At 41.0% G+C, this 16864-nt stretch overlaps 1 protein-coding gene across 4 annotated transcripts in view; it reads right to left on the reverse strand.

The window, feature by feature from the left end:
* Positions 1 to 5956: 5956 nt before the first annotated feature.
* TTC1 (tetratricopeptide repeat domain 1) overlaps positions 5957 to 16864 on the reverse strand; it is a 29962-nt gene continuing 19054 nt past the window's right edge. For all 4 annotated transcript variants that reach the window (XM_065690709.1, XM_065690707.1, XM_065690710.1 and 1 more), the window contains exons 7-8: positions 12525 to 12579; positions 5957 to 6611 (exon numbers count right to left, since the gene is read on the reverse strand). In XM_065690709.1, coding sequence (XP_065546781.1) covers positions 6478 to 6611; positions 12525 to 12579 — 189 coding nt within the window. In that variant the 3' untranslated portion in view covers positions 5957 to 6477. The remainder of the gene's footprint in view (positions 6612 to 12524; positions 12580 to 16864) is intronic.

Here is a 16864-nt window from a genome sequence, read left to right on the forward strand (position 1 = left end):
AGCTTGGGGCTTTGTCGAGTCCTGAATATCCCAATGTGATGAGCTGAGAGGTCTCAGATCCCTGCCCAGCGGCTGATGGGAGGGGATGGGCTGCGCTGTGCCTATGGTCACTCATGGACACAGCTCGTGCCAGTCCCACTCCAGAGTTGCCTCCTGCCACTGGGGCTGGTGTTTTGGGACACAGATCCTGTGATGTGAATGGAGAGCTGCTGGTTTGCTCTTTCTTTAAAGTGATGCTAAATCCCACACATCTTTGCTGCGATTGAGGTGTTCAGCTCCTCCAAAGGGCAGGCCTTGACACTCACACGGTCAGAAAGAGCAAAGAAAGCAAAAGGGCCCCCATTGCATGGTAATGGGGTTTGTTCTGCTGCCGACTTGGTCACGATCCTGCGTGGGGTTTGCTCACCAGGGTGTGTGGCAAGGGGTGGCAGAGTGAGCGTTTGGAGGAAGAGACCTTGTAGAGGCATCCCACCTCCCACTGCAGCAAAGGGACATCAAATGAAAGCAACAGGATGTTGACAAGGTTTGTGGAGCCACCTCAGTAGCTGTGCTTTGCTGAGATGGGAAGACAGGGCTTTCTGTGGGGCTGAGGGACTGTCTGCTTTCTTGGGAACCTTAGAGCTTTGTGCAGTGTCAATTCTGGAAGCCCTGTGGGTCGGCCACTGCTGAGCATGGTGGTGCAAGTGCAGAAATGCAGCCCCATGGCTGAGGGGTTAGAGACCCAGCAAGTGTCTGCTGCCTGGGATAACAGCAGGAAGGAGAACAGGCTGAATTACTGAGGATGGGACACCACAGGGACCCTGTAAAGCTGTTTGTAAAGCCTCAGCAATTCTTCCAATCCCTTGAGTGAATGAAGACAGATGCTGGAGATGGAGGTACTGCACATCTTGGATTTTATGGTGTGCAGAGCTCCACTGTAGGGAAGGTCCTCTCGAGCAGGCTGAGCCCAGCCTGCCAGGGCAGCTCACCTGCTGGTTTGTAGTAGTTTAGATTTAGTAGTTTAGGTTCTGCGCTAACCCAGCACCCACTCTGAGCTTCCTCTGTGTCCAGGTTCGATTCAGGAGGTGGAGCTGGCTGGAGCAGCGGCAGAGGAGGTGAAGACGTCTCTCTTGGTATCCCACTCCCATCACACGTGAAGAGGTAAAGGTAACAAAAGGGATACAATCTGAAATGTAGTGCTGTAAATAATCCATATGGAATTATCAGAGAGGATCTGGTTCCTCATTCTTAATATTCCTGTAAAATAAGATGGCTTACACAGTCTTATAAATGGGAAAAAAATAACCTAACCTTTAGGATATGGTAATGTAATGGGATGACTTAAATGACTGGCCTGGCAATTACTGGGTATGACCTGCTCAGGAAGGGCAGAGTAAGTAGAAGCAGCAGCTATTTTAAATAGATTAAACTGGCTACTGAGCACGTATCAATGATTGTAATAAAGCTGAGGAAAAAAGCCCATCAGAAAACAGCTGAGCTACTTTACGAGTGCCCTTGTAATGAAAAGATAAACTGCTGGAGACACACTCCGAGGTTCCTACCATTACTTCTAGAAGTGTTTTCTAATATAAGATCCTGGATGTGTTCCTTTGAGCCACATCACAATGTTCAGAGACAAAAGCGTGTGTGTCCTGGAGGCTGGTGGTTACAGAGAGTTACCCACAGATCTACACCCATCTACCCACGTATAAATGTATGGAGTTTTCCCATTTCTATTCTTGCTTTAAAAAGTGTAAAACTAGAAGGAAAAATTGGGAAACTTGTCTAGAAATAAGGCATGAAAAAGAAAAATGGACATTTACAAGATGCTAGAGAAAGGAAATAGGTAGATTTTTAAAACTGTAAAATGAGGTAATCTTTGGCTATAGACCAGGAGGTTCAACACTGATAAAAAGGCAGCAGTTAAAAAAACAATGCATATAGGAAAGTAAAAGGGATAGTTTCTGTAATCTTGACAAAGCTTAAAAAGAAATGACTGAAAAGGATTATACAACAGAAATTTTAATCTGTTCGGAAGAAAAGCAGTGTTCAAATGCGGTGGGGGCCTGCTGCAGACCACAGAGGTACCAGAGGTTGGTATTTCAGCTTGAAGCAAGTGGGATGATGTATTTGCCACTCTTTAGCAACCAGGCAGAACAGTAACAGGACTGGAAACAAGCCCAGGTATTCCACGACAACAGCCGCCCCGCTCACCCACTTCAGTGCGTGCTGGGTCAGGCAGGTCAGTGGAGCAACAGAGGGCAAAGAAGTTAACTCAGATAAAGGCCAGTTAATCTGACAGAGGTAGGAATCGGAAAACAGCATCAGAAATCCATTAATAAAGAATTAAAGGCAAACATGCAATTAAACTCCATCAAAAATAGACTGTCATTCAACCAGGCTTAGTTAATTGTAAAGACACATCACCTGGCATAGCACTCTATAGTGTATGCAGTATCTGCAGATAACTGCCTGCAACATAAAGCAAACGATCCACACCTGGATGAAGATTGTTCCCTGACGGATCTCAAACAGTTTGAGCCTGTTCTTTGAACAGGGATGTCTCCTGTGAGATTCTGCTCAAATCACTGCTGGACCCTGTTCTATTTGATACTTGCATCAGTGATTGAGAAGCAAATCTAAAGTCATTCCTGAAATGCTGGTAAGCAAAAGCATGGTGGACAAACACATGAAAACCTGTATTGCTCAGTAAGCCAGGCCTGCCAGTCAAAGTGGGCCTTAATTTTGCATTTAGCTGCATAAACACAAGGAGGAAAGTATCATCCATACCTGCAGGAAAGGGAGTCTGTAACTCATCTACTCAGAAAAGCTGAGGGGAGGTCTAAACCTTAGCTCATCTCTTGCCAAAAGGGTTAAGACAGTCTTTGAGGGTACAAAGAAGTAAGAGTGACACAGCTTCTGTGCAGAGCAGAAGGGAGACAAATCTCAGTGTTGGTTCTGATGTCGCTTCCTAAATGTCAAAAAATGTAAGGTCTGAAACACAAACATTACAGAAATCCTGGATAAATTTCTTTGTAGGGAGAGACTTGCAGCAGCCCTGTCTCTTCAGCTTATGGAGATCAACGGGCCCCTTCATCTCTGTGCAAACATGCTCACGGAGAGAAGGCTGGGTGCTAAAAGGGTTTCACTTGGCAGGCAGAGTAGGAAGGAACAAAGGCTAGGAGCTGAGGACAGACAACTCAAAGTGGAAAAAAGGCACATGCTTGTTACAATAAGGGTGAGTAAGTATTGGAACAGATTAGCAAGGAACTTGGTGGTGTAGGAGAACTTGTATTTAAAACATTATGTTTCATAACACATTTTTTTCCTATTATAAGCCCAACATGAGTGACTCAAACACCCTGGCACTGCTGTGGAATCGTGGCCAATTACACCAGGAGGAAGTACCAGTTACCCTTCTGGCGGCAGCTGTGATGACTGGTGTAGACAGAAGAAAAAAAACCCTTAAAAAGCAAAGCAAATAAAATTGTTCAGGATTTGGACAATGCAAAAGGATTTCTTTCAGACAATTAATTGGAATTTTACCTAGAGAAAAACATGCTGTAATGGCAGATAAGGCATTTCAGAGGTTCCTGGTTTAGCTGAGCAGCACTTCGAGTAGGTCTGACATACAGATTTGATTCCTTGGTAACAGTGTGCCCAGTTTCCAGTGACACGAACCTGCCTCTTTTGCACCATGCAATTACATTAAACACAAGTGTGAAAAGCAAATCAGCTGCAATCCTTCAGCATGGCTTGTTCTTCATTTTAAAACTATAGGTACCCATCAGGCACCCAGCAGGGAAGCTGCACACTTACTTGATGGGGTGTTGTAATCACCTTGAAAGTTCTGTTGTGCTTTTATTTTCCAGAATAAGTGAACCAGCTCCCACCCAAGAAGGCACATTTGCAGCCCTCCAGCCCTTCAAAGATGTGAAGCAGGGATGGAATGGAAGGAAGAAAATGTGTCACTGAACTCATCTGGAAGACAAGCAGCAGGTTGCTGAAACCCATTGCTTGTATCTGCACAACAGCCATACACAGGTACATAATAGATATATACACATGGTGTCTGTCTGTGTAAGGATGGTGATTATTTGGTTGTAACAAAGATACATAGAAAATGTAAAGAAGCTTCAAAGTGGTTTTACATACGTATGTTCAAGGCTGTGTGCATATGTTGCAGCTGAGTGGAACCCAGGGCCCACACCTCATCTGTTTCACCCCAAGTGATGCAGGACTAGTGCTGATGTTGGTAAATGAGAAAAAGCCGAGCTGTGCTCCTTTCCCCATGCTCCAGCTCCATTGGAACATTTGCTGCTGCAGCCCATGAGTCAGTGCCTGGCTCCAAGGGCATGCAGATTCTCCTGCTTCCAAGCAGCAACATGGAGCCTGCCGCAGCAGGAACCAACAGCGCTACCCTCCCTGCACTGAACAAGGAGCAGTAGGGAAGCATGATTCAGCCATAACTGAGCACTTGGGGCACAAGCCAAACTTAACAGCTTCAGCCTAGTGCTGCTTCTGCCCAGGGCTCCTCTGAAGCAGCTTGGACACCTTTGCTCTGTAGTATTCCAGACTTCAGGAAACATTATTAACATTTATGCTAGTCCCAACACTCTGCCCAATCTAATAAACCTTCCCTAAATCCAGAGGGCTCAGATCACAGAGCAGAGTGGTTTTACAGCTAGTGAGCCTACCCAGACCTGCACAGCCTCCTGGGTGTGAGCATGCTCTTCTCCCAGCACATTTCCTGGTACCCACACTGCCTGGATACCAGAGCCTGGCACACCCATCTGCAGCTGGCACACCCATCTGCAGCTGGCAAACCCATCTCCAGCAGCACCCTGGCTGCTCTCAGGAGCAAAATCTTCCTTTAAAACCTCCCATCCAACCCCTACCCACTTGCCCAAACTTCATTAGTAAAGGAAATTCAGCCTTGCACGTCAGAAACTTTACTCCAGTAAAGCACGGCACAGTTACAGTTCAGCACATGGAAATCCTAGAGGCTGTTCACTGTTATTTACTTAAGTGACACTTTAATTATGCAGACGATGTTAGAGGCTGCACAGGCCTTGCTGTGAAATTGCTTCTCTCTTCCCTTGACGGTGACATTTTATTTCCCATAGACTTAATGCTTACTCACTGCAGACTTGAGATAGTTTGCAAACAGGTAACTGCAAAGTCCAAATGAAAAATGCAGCAGGACAGAGTTACACAACAGTCAAAAAACCCTCCACAGCTGCAGAGACAGGAAGGAAAATAAAGCACTGAGAACTCTTAGCTTGAGAGGCTATTCCTTTCAGGCATATTCCTGTAAAGACTGGAGCGCTACAACATCAGTCCTTAAAGACACACACTGAGACCTCCTGAAATAAATTCAAGATGACAACCAGTAGCCAACAGCCACCGCTAATGATTTCATTAAATCATCTATTGAAATCTGCATGGAGACAACAGGAAAATCTGCCTCCGATGTAAACATTTCAGCATCGATACAAACCCCAGTAAGTAGCAATTACAAAAGACACCCCTCCTCCAAAGTCTGAATTAACTACTTCAACAGCACCTACATATATATATATATATATCTATAAATACTTTAAAGTCTTTATAATATACTAGGCCTTGAAGATCTTTTGCAATCAACTTCAACATCACTTACTTGTTTGCCACTATGGATATCTGTAATAGGAACAAATCTCAGACAAGCACATTTAATGGATTTCATAGTACCATTACACACCAACATGTGTATATAGGCACAAAATTTCCTTGTTGCCCTCAGAAAAATTAATAAAAAGTGAACAAACTGGGATGTGCGGGGTAACCTGAGCTTAATTTACTGATATTGCTGTAAATAAGACAAAACCAAATCAAATGCTTCAAATTAATGTCTTGCAAGTATATTATTTGTGGGTGGCTCTAAGCACTTTTAACAACAATCCCACCATGGGAAGGACTCGAATAAGGCAAGACCTTCACAAACCACAAACATACCAAGCCTTTATTACAAAGAAAAATGATTCCACAGAAGAGGTTGGCTTGCTTCCATGCATGCTCTCAGTCACATCCACTTGCTGAGCGTGGAGAAAGGCTTCTGCTAGATTCATTAATTCCCCAAGACACCATAAAGCTTTGTTCTTGGCTACAGGTGCGTGAGCATTTTGGTTCAACTGAATTGCTTCCTAGAATGTTGTTGCCAGCATTGAATGAGCCGAAATAATGAACCTGACTGTTGGGAAAGCCAAATGCCACAAGGGAAGAAAAGAAAATTGAAAGAAAAGAAAAATCACACAGTGGGCACAGTTATCACTAAGAGAAGTCAAACGACTTGCTTGACATCCACACTGTAAATAATTTCACTGTCAGGGAAATGAATATGCTTGAGTCTTATCTTCACTTGGGGAGCATGAAGAATGTTTGCTGCATCCTTCTACTGGTACGTGCAAGCACACGGTCAAGAAGCCTAAAAGCCAGCAGAACTAGATTGAATTCATGTTATCTATTGTTGTTTGGATTTTGAACAAAATTGATGGAGTATGAACCAGTTGATGAATCCTGTTTTATCTGGAAATTTTCTGTTGACAGGCCAAAGGGGCGGAGAACCAAATTACCCAGATCCTTCAGTTTGCCTACAATGAAAAGGGGAGAGAACACGTTAAGTGTTAAGCAGAAGGAAAACTCCATTGAATTATGCCCAACTACACAGTCCAGCTCTACTGATTTATCTATTAATTTAAGGTAAATGCTGTGTAAATCTCTGCAGTTTGTTGAGTATTTATAGGTCTCAACATGAATTAAGAAAACCTCCGTTGTGATGTGGTTACTGTCAGCTTTGGGGTTGAAACCAGGTGACTATGCTGGTAAACACGTAAACAGTTTATTATGAGGAACAACTCCATCCTGCATAACAAAACTAACACCATTATTAGAGTACTCCTAAATATGCCATAGTAAGTAAGATCTTGCATCTAAGTGCTGGTTCACAAGCAGGTATCTTTCAGAGATTTGTGGAACTGTTTTAACGCAAGATTGGCCTTTGAAGAGATGACTCAAAGTCATCTAATACTAGGTGAGCTGCTTTGTACTGATGGTGATTTTCTTCCTAAAGTTACACCCTGTTTAATTTAACTATTAAGTTCATAATTTTATCCTGCATCCTAAAGCCATTCTGGTTATAAAACGATAAAGTTGTTCATAGCATCTCTCTGTTGGGATGAATAGTTGCTATTGTACTTCTAGGCAAACATTTGGTCATGCTTAGCTTTCCGTTGGGGTGAGAAGTGTCTTTGTCTACTGGTGGAAGTATCCCGGCATACTCCAGCATTGCAGTTGTAAACAGCTCCCAAGCTCTCCAGGTGCTGCAGCTGGCTCAGGAGCCAGGCAGACAAGTTTCCCTGTTTCAGGAAACTGTGAAAGGTCTTTTCTAATTGGAGTCAGTAGGATGGCTCTTTTCCGGCCGTACTAGAGCCAATAAACACAGAACAACTGCCTTGGTATTCTTGCTTGTTGCTAGGCCAGCTCTCTGGGAGAAGCTGAAGACCATATGATATATTTAATTCTTCATTCTTCATCTCGCTGGGATTGAATAATTAAAACAATACAGTCACAGGTCACCTTCCTGCTCTCTCACTTAAATCCACATACAGCAATGCCTTTTGGTGCAGTCACATTTCATAAATTGCTAATGAAGCAGAAGCAAGCCTTTGCCTTTTCCGGGAACTCAAGCCTAAAGCACTGCTCCTGCTGTCTTGGCACACATAAACCCATCATTGTAGGAAAGCACTATTTCCTCCTCCCCCACTCCTTTCATCCCTAAATTGAGATCTGTAGTTAAGTCCAACCTCCCCCTCCCCCCAAAGAGAAGCTCACTTAAAACAGAGACTGTGCTTGAAGGAAGGAAGAAGGCACGTGGAGCTGTGACTCAGCTGCAAAGAGTTCTCAGCAATCAAGCATGCACTTGTCCCTGAGCAGGGTCACATTCTCCTCTGTGAGACTGTTTTCACAGATCTTGTTCTTTACATTTTAGAGGGCCTGGGTCTACTTTTCACCTGGAACTCCACATGTTCATTTCCTTCAGCAGAGCAACATTCAGAGGTTAAGAAGAAAACTAACTGGTAAAGATCAATTCACAGCTCTGAAGTCTGTCATTCATTACTCACCTAAACTGCAATTTAACATCCTGCTCCAAAAGGCAGATTCACAGAAATATTTCTCATGATTTACATGAAGATGTAACAGCCAAAAAGTAATTGCCATTCAGTCTTTCTGGCAAAAATTCCAGTAGAGCTGCTAGTGTTAATGTGGTGTTTGGAACTTGAAAAGCTGGGTATTATTTCGGTTAAGAATTTTTGTTGGATAAAAGACAAATTTCCTGATGAGGTCTCATCTTTCCCTAACTCACTGTATTACCAACAACATTTCTTAAGCAATTAAAAGAGCAAGAGCAAATCCTTTTCCCTTCCCTATATGGTGAGGACTGAACTAAAAGTAATTATATTAGCTCTGGTTTGAACTATTTAAAGTGACCTCCCTGTGCATAGTATTGGGGTTTAGCAGTGTAATCGCAAATACAACATGTACTCTTCAGTACCAAAGAAAGAAAGAAAGAAGAGAGCAATTCTTCAGGCACTAAGACTAGTAAATATCTTTGCTGATCTCAAGTAGCTGGAAATACCTCTTGCTGGCACGAAGGCCCAGGCAATACGCTCCCATAGGCCTTCCCATTAATCTCACTGATAACCAAGTACATTTCTCCGTTTTCTAAAATGCACTCCTTTGTAACTTAAGATGAAAGTCCCAATAGTTTTTAATTAGATCTGATGAACTTTGTGCATATAAGATGGGTTACACAGATTGCCATATGTTCTATCCCAGTTTTTTATCTCCAGTGTACTTGCTTCTCCTTGTAGCCAAGCAGAAAACTATTGTCAGAGCTCCCAGCCTGCTAAACCTTGCTAAAACTGTTCCAAACTTCCCCTCTTCTCATATCCTCTCCCCAGAGGAGCTGGTTCTAGTTATCACAATTATTACAGTTTCTCTAAACAAAACTAGCTTGTTGCACAATAGCTGGAAATCTTTGGCTTTAAAGTCAGAAGAGAAATAAAATAACACAGAAAATAGTCAGTGTATGTTCACATCCTGGGCAATCACTAAGGCAGAGGATGCTCACGTTATGAAAGCATAAACGGAAAGAGCCACATGGATTTAAAAGCTATTTTTTAAGTGTGCTGTAAGTTAACCTTTCTTTAACATTGAAACTCAGCAATGAGCAAACCTCAGTGGCAAGTGGCACCATTAACCTGCAAAGACTGAATGGAAAAACATGAAAATAATAAGTACAAATGTCAGCTTTGGAAAAGTTAGACCCCTGCAGAACAGAACAGAAATGGACTTGGTCTGGCAACAAAATATGTTTTTTCTAGTGACATCAATCTCACTGCACCACCACTTGCAAACAAGTATTCATGGTTAGGTAGTCTGGAAGAAAAATCCAGCCAAGAATGTGTACCCTGATTTATTTACACACAACCACTTAAGAAGTGGTTTCAGCTTCTGAAAAACTATGTGGTAATGAGCTGCAGCACTGGAAAACAGGAAACACGTTTGGGGAAGGAGGAAGATGCACTCCATTTATTTCAGTTTGTTTGTACACAGCTCATTTTCATGACAGTGTTTGTTAGTTGGGTATAGCAGGACTTAGTTTCAGTTGAAAGAATAAGAACATAGAAAAGCCACATTACTGGCTGATTCATTGACAAAAATAAGAATTCAGTTGAATATCCAAACTTCAAAGGAGTCAAAGCATGAACTGTGACATTCATTCGAAAGATTTTGTTGGTGGTCAGTTTTAGTGTGAATGCTCCCGGACCAGGCCCAGTCTGGAACTATTAAGATGCATCTGACTTGCTCTACTGGAACCAAAAAATCTGGGGTACAACCCAGACACCTCAGCTGAGCCGCCTGTGAGAAAGCAAGAATGAATCCTTGCATACCTGGCACTGTTTAACCAGCAGTCAGATAATCTCCTAACAGACTACCACAAGCATTTGTCTATTCTGATACAGTACGCAGTTGGTAAATAGCATTAATGAAGTTCTTGAAAAAGAAAAGCTGAAACAGCTTAAAACAAATATATTGTTCAACAAAAATAATCCAAAGAAATCTCTTAACTATCACACTAGATCAAGTTTGACTTTCCTTACAGAACTCCCATCTGATCCCCCTTCAACTGTGTTTTTCTTTGTCCTCAAACAAAACAGCAGCATTTTGTAAACCCTGGGAAGTATTTCCTTCCCAGGCCTTCATTGCCAGACCCATCACTGCTCTCTCTTACCGACAAGATACAGGGAGCTTTTTAACACTCAAAAGGTTTGTCTGGTTGCTGCCCCTATTCCTAACTTAATTTCAAGTGTTCTAATAAGTGAATGTATTATAGAAAAATAGCTTCTCAATTTGTGTTACACTAGAGATCACAAGCAGTGCTAAGACTAAAATATCACCCAATTGACACCAGATAATTTTAATGATACTTGTGACAATTTATTTGAACCTGTCACATACAAAGGCTGTGGATGAACACAGGGTCATACACTGTCTACCCCACTCTTGGCCTGGTTTTGCTGTCTTTTACACCATTAAACATCAGTGTATCTCCTTGCATGTATATAACACGATTGAGAAGGAATTCCTTTCTAGCGAATCCCAATATAAACAGCCTGAACTGGTTCCCAAAAGACCAGTTCAGTTCTGAAATCCTAACTGGCACTTGATTAACACTTAAACAGATTACATCCAGTCTGAAATCTAGGCAAGGATTAGCAGTATAGAATGAGGTTTGTAATGACACTTTATAAAGCTGGATTTATTGTTTCAGTATAGTCCCTTGTGATTAGTGAGGCCCTTTAGACATCTGTAACAATGGTACAAAGGGAGAGTTCAAAAAAGATCAAGAATTGTTTTCAGATTACTTTCTGTTGAAACTCATCCCATATCCTACAAATAGTCATGATCCTTCTGGACACTTTCTGCATTTGTCATTTATTTTTAGCACTATCACACTTAACCTTCTTTATTTATGGCTTGTTCTCAGTACAATGGTGGAAACAGAATCTGATGATGTAAAGCTCTAGAAAGCCTCAGTGCAACTTTACTAGGTCAAAACAGGTACAAAGCAAGAGTAAATCAGACTCCTGCACAGCAAGAAAACTATCAGCATAAGGACTTGAAACAGTCTTCAAAAGTATCTGAAGGATTAGTGTTACAGTATGCAAGACAGACCGAGTTCATTTAACCTGATTCTCTGCAAAACAGCAAAACAGTCTTCCCCTTTCCCATCCCAAACCCTCAAAGCCTACTCCGAATAGCATTTCATCTACTACTTGTGACACCTAGAATGAGGAAACAGGTAACTATGGCAAGCGATGTATGAAATGGGTTAGGTACACTTAGTTCATCTTATATCATGTTCTGTCCTTGCTCTTTTGTGTGGATTTTCTAAACAGTACAAATCAAAATAGTCTATAAAAATAAAAACTTGTTTTAAAAGCACCAGGTTGTCAGATTGGCTTAGAGAGTGTCTGAACTCGTAAGAATCAACAAACCCTGTTAAGTAGGACACAGTAGACAATGTCAAAAGCAGTCTTCTTTTGGGCAGGATATTTTCCCCCAAAACTGTTAGTCTGTGATTCAAGGAAGTGCTTCAACCTCTGTATTACACATGAAAACCAGACTTGGGCAACCTTATTTAAATAGTTATCCTTTTGAAATACATCAGTCCAGTTCTGATGTTATATACACAAACACCACAGAACGTGATGACGAAGGCATGCAGGTTCAAATGAGTTGTATTAATTAAATTATCTTTCCCTCAAACAAGTACAGTCAACAGTATCATTTGGTATAGAGTTGTAAAATGTCAAGAGACAATGAGTTAGGAAATCTAACTGCACTCCTAGCAAAGCCAGATGCCTGTCTGTAACACCGGGTAGGTCTAATTCAGCCTCCAAATAAACAGAACCAAAATACTATATAAATCAAAGTAAACATGAAGACTTGGAGGTCTATAGGCTGCAAGTGCTATTAGAAGACCCAAATTTATTTCTTCAGACAAAAGATCAAACACACTCAGTTATCACAGCTGGTTGACTCCTTTTACGCAAAAGTTTAGGAAAAACCCTGTTTCATCCCTTTCATGGGAATGTTTTCACTTGCAGAGAGAAGGGGCAGAGCAGTTGGTCTGTTTCAAACCATTTTCCCCTGCTTTAACATGCGTTAATATTGATTTGTTTTAGAAGGTCCTGAGTGTTCTTTCTTTAACTATTAGCCCTTTCTGTACGGGCAAATTATTTGGCTGGAACTTACTGTAGGTGAAACCAAGCAATAGAGAACTATGAAGAAATCAGGAGTTTCATCTAACATGGAACAAGTATTTCCTTAAAGCTTTACCTTCTTTAAATTTTCTACAAGACATTCTACTCGTGCATTTGTATTTTTCTAGTAGACTATAAAGATTATTCTGCAAATCATGTGTACACACTACTTACCTAGCATTTCTTTCTTTAATTTTTCATTCCGCTCTTCAATTTGTCTAGGTAATCGCTGTGGACAGAGATAAAAACTGGAATCAGACCCATGCTTTCAGCAGTTCTGTAGGTTAAGCTAATGGAATTTTCATGCACATACCCAGGTTACACTGTTTGTGGCTTAAAACAAATCCTTATGTCAAACCACCCTTTCATCTTATTTTGGAAACCTGTAATTCATCCTATGACATCAGTTCACATAAACAGTTAAGTTGTAACTTGTAAGTGCAGGTTTCAAATAGGCATGCATTTTTTACTGCTGAAAACCAGATCTGATCTGCTTGCTTGGGAGTTTAACTGAAAAGCTTATGGAATTCAAAAGACTTACAATTAAAGTATATTTTAGCATCCTCAGCTGCATGCATTATATTTGGTAAAGAGACTACGTGGGCACAGCATTTGAGGAAAACATCCATAAAGTCCATTCCCAGTGGCATAACACCTGAGGGAAATCTGTACTGTGAAGACATGAAGGTTTTCCAAATACAAATACTTCATCAGAAGATCACTGAAGTAACTTGCTGCAAACTTCAGGACATAGTTCAATGAGTAGATTTTATGCAATACATAGCATAGCTCTAAGGAGGAGAGGGTATTATAAATGAGAGCCTTGATCTGGCAGTTCATCATGGGGAGGGGTAACTCCAACACCTTGTCCTGAGCAAGGTACTAGTCCAAGTAACAGCTCATTAACGTGCTTTTTCCCCTTCTCAAAACTGGCACCAGTGTTAAAATCTGTTGTACCATCACAAGCAAACTTAGCACATGTTTTCAATGACCATTACATAACTGCATAGTCTACGCATTCCTAACAGTTTGGTTCCTAACAGTTCCTTCCCATTTATGCCTAGAACAGCTGTGACTCATCTTCCAGCCTTACACAGAACTAGTGCTCTGCTATATGATTGTAACGATCGTCTTTAATTAGAACTTTATAGTCACATAACTAAATTTACAATTGCATAATTAAATTTTGCATTTTCTATACATCCATTAAATACAATTAAACCAAAATATATTACAAATGACAGTCACTTTTTACGCATCCTTTCTCATATTTTTCAGCAGTACTACTTCAAGCTTTTATACTATGCTTATTACTGTGTAATTCTGGCAGCTCAGCATGCAGTTATATGCATAACTATGCAGTCTCTTCTTGTGGAGGTCATCACAAATATGACAAATCTATTGTAATGGTGCTACCAGTAAACTAATTACAATTGCAGACTATGGCAATTCACTCCAGATACACTTCCCTTGTGATAACTGGCTTCTCAACATCGTTAAAGAATTAATCTCCTAAGCTTGTGTCTTGTCATTTACAGCTCCAGTCACCATGGACAGATCTATCATTCTGATACCATTGCCACAATGAAATGAGTTGTTCACCTCAAGAAAAAGCCCACGGACAAGGCTGCCTGGCTATTCCTCTTCAATACAGGACACGCTAGTGAACGCAGGCAAATACAGTTAATTTTCTATAGTGGTGGGGAAGAGAGGTGGTATACCCCAGAAAAAAATAACAGAAAAACGAGTGTTAAGGAATAAAATGCAGCTATACATGGATGGCTAAGCTTGAAACCAGCCAGACCCAGCACCACCACCAGTGAGCCAGATCTAATTAGCCCAGTCAGACCTCATCTGAATCCTGCTGACCCAGAGGGGCTTATTAAGTTGGGTGCAGATCTGGACCTAAGCTGCCTGCATGAAAACATGTGTGAATATCCCCAGGCTCTAAATTCAGTTTGCACTGTGGCTGTGCAATTTGTTGTATCTTGCATGAGTTTGGCACACATAGCATGTCCCTCTCACATTTGGACATAAGGCTTTGGCAGGAAATGAAGATACATATCCTTGATCTGAAATATATACTCCATGTTTTGTCTGTCTCAATACTTGTATTAGAAAGACTCGGCATTTCTCACTCCAAAAATGTATTTGCAGGGTTAGTTATCTCCAGGAAGGTGTCTGTAAGTATCATAGACACCAGATAAATAGCTGTCCTTATCTCAAAGTGCAGCTTCTTTTGGCAAATAAGTTTATCTTGCCTGCCAATCCCTCAAAAACTGTGCTGAAGCTAAAATTCACACAACACTGTTACCCACCTTCTAAAACCAAAACCTAAAGATTGACCCTATATAGATTGATCCTGTGTAATGAAACACTTTCTGGGAAAGCATCAGTAGCGATTATTTGTCCACAAAACATTACAATTTCAAACTGTTTAATTTAGCATGGAAGATGTCAAAAGTAACTGAAGTGAGACCAGGATTTAAATCAAAATACTAGTACCATACTCGTGCAGTATAAACAGTACTGAAATTTTCAAGAAGGTACCAAATCAGGAATGAAAGCAAAGAACTACTCTGCATTTAGTATTTTTAAACTGCCATTTAGCAAGATCATGACATTCCCTAAAGCAGCATGTGAAATATTTTCTATATATTCTCTACAGGAAGGAGAAAGATTTGCTCTAACAGTGAAAGAAGCTAATTTGCAGATTCTCTTGGTGCACCATTTCCACTACCAGTGAGGGGAAAAAAACGCTACAGAGAAACGCTGCAGAGAGCAATGCACTTTACCTTATAATAAAGCAAAGCTCCTTAGTCTCCTACACATTAGATATGTTACCCACATATGGGAGTCAACACTAGAGCTGGAATTGTTTTTTTGTATTATGAAATTTAGAGATTTACTATGAATATTCTAACAAGTGTAGAACTAGCTGTCAGTATTTCCTTAACAATTTTTTAAGAGGGGCATTTTAAGTTTCAGTCTCAGAAGATTGCTTCTACCCTGCAACTTGACAAAGAACAGGATCAACCGAGGGGCAGAATCCCACTGCAGTGTAAATCGAGGGCATTTTGTACAAAGTATTCTGCACCACATGTGAACCTAAAGCCCAGTAAAATGAGGTCAAGAAGCAGAAGGTAGACGTAACAGTCAACCTCTGTACCTCCCAGCTATAAAAATTAAGAATATATTACAGATTGTTCTAAAACATTCCTGAAAGATGGCTAGGAAGAGGAACACCACTGTCAAGTCTTAATCTGTGGAGTCTGACTGGTGGTTCATAAGAATTTGTATGATGTTCACAGCTGTTCTTTGTATGATGAGCTACTATATTCCTTATATGCCAGTACTATTCTACCAAGTAACTGGCTAGATTACTCTAGGTCTCACTCTGGAGCTGATCTAATGCTAAAATGACTACAAGCTACAGAAAGTAAACCCCATCCTTTCCTTTAGAAAATTCAGCAGACTCATTGGCTGAATTCCTGGACCAAATAAACTATAGTCTCAGCTAGGAGACTATAAAAAAAAAAGGCGAACACAAATACTCTTTTCTAGACGGTGATGGACCCATCACAGTCACTACCCATGCAGTAATGATATTTGACAAGCTTGTCATTTAATGAGCCTCTGCCAAGAGCTAGGTGATAAAGTGCTCTCCTGCTCTCAACTAGCTGCATGCAACGAACATCAGGGATTGTTTCACAGTACAGTAAACCGACCTTGTCAATGGGTGCTGCCAAAAGGGATGGCCCCAATTCCTGTACTGCCTTGACCACATCTTTCCTTCTCACTAGTATTTGCAGCAGGACTTATCTGACTGCAAAAAGCCAACTATGTAAGTATTTGCTTTGGGGCTTTTTGGTTGTTGGGTTATTTTGCTTGCTTGTTGCTATTTTTCTCTTTAGCAGTTAGTTTTCTGACAGACTCATGTATAGAGCCAGCCATCCCCTAGGGCCAGACATGAGCTAGAAGCAGTGTTAGCACAAGGAAAGCAACTGGACAGCTTCATAAGCAGCAGTTAGTTAGTACATCAGTTTAGCTGTTCTGTGAAACCCTTACCATAAATAGGAGTTACACAGTTAAGTGGAATATTTTTCTGCCATCAGGGCAACTGATCCAGTCCCAAAGGAAGTAATTTCAGGCAAGGCTTCTTGCCTAATACACTATAAAAGCAGTTTCTAATCTGTCACTTCCAACACCATAGTATGGGGAAAGGAAAGGGGAGGGAGGAATCACTACTAATGATTTATTTTCCCAAATGAAGAATTAAAGCAAACCTAAGTGTTTTAAAAATACTTCTGCATCAACATATTCAAAGTGGTTTTAAAGGTAAGTTGGCAGGTGAAGCAAATTATTTCACTGATGTGAAGCTGAACTAAAACAATGACACCCTTTGAAAATTTAACTGGATATAAAGTCAGGCACTGCATAAGGATTTGGGTGTCCAAATAAGTATTACATTTCAAAATAGCATCCATTTACCATAAAACGTAAGTGAAGAATAG

The sequence above is a fragment of the Lathamus discolor genome, chromosome 10, assembly GCF_037157495.1.
Source record: "Lathamus discolor isolate bLatDis1 chromosome 10, bLatDis1.hap1, whole genome shotgun sequence".
Classification (NCBI taxonomy): Eukaryota; Metazoa; Chordata; class Aves; order Psittaciformes; family Psittacidae; genus Lathamus; species Lathamus discolor.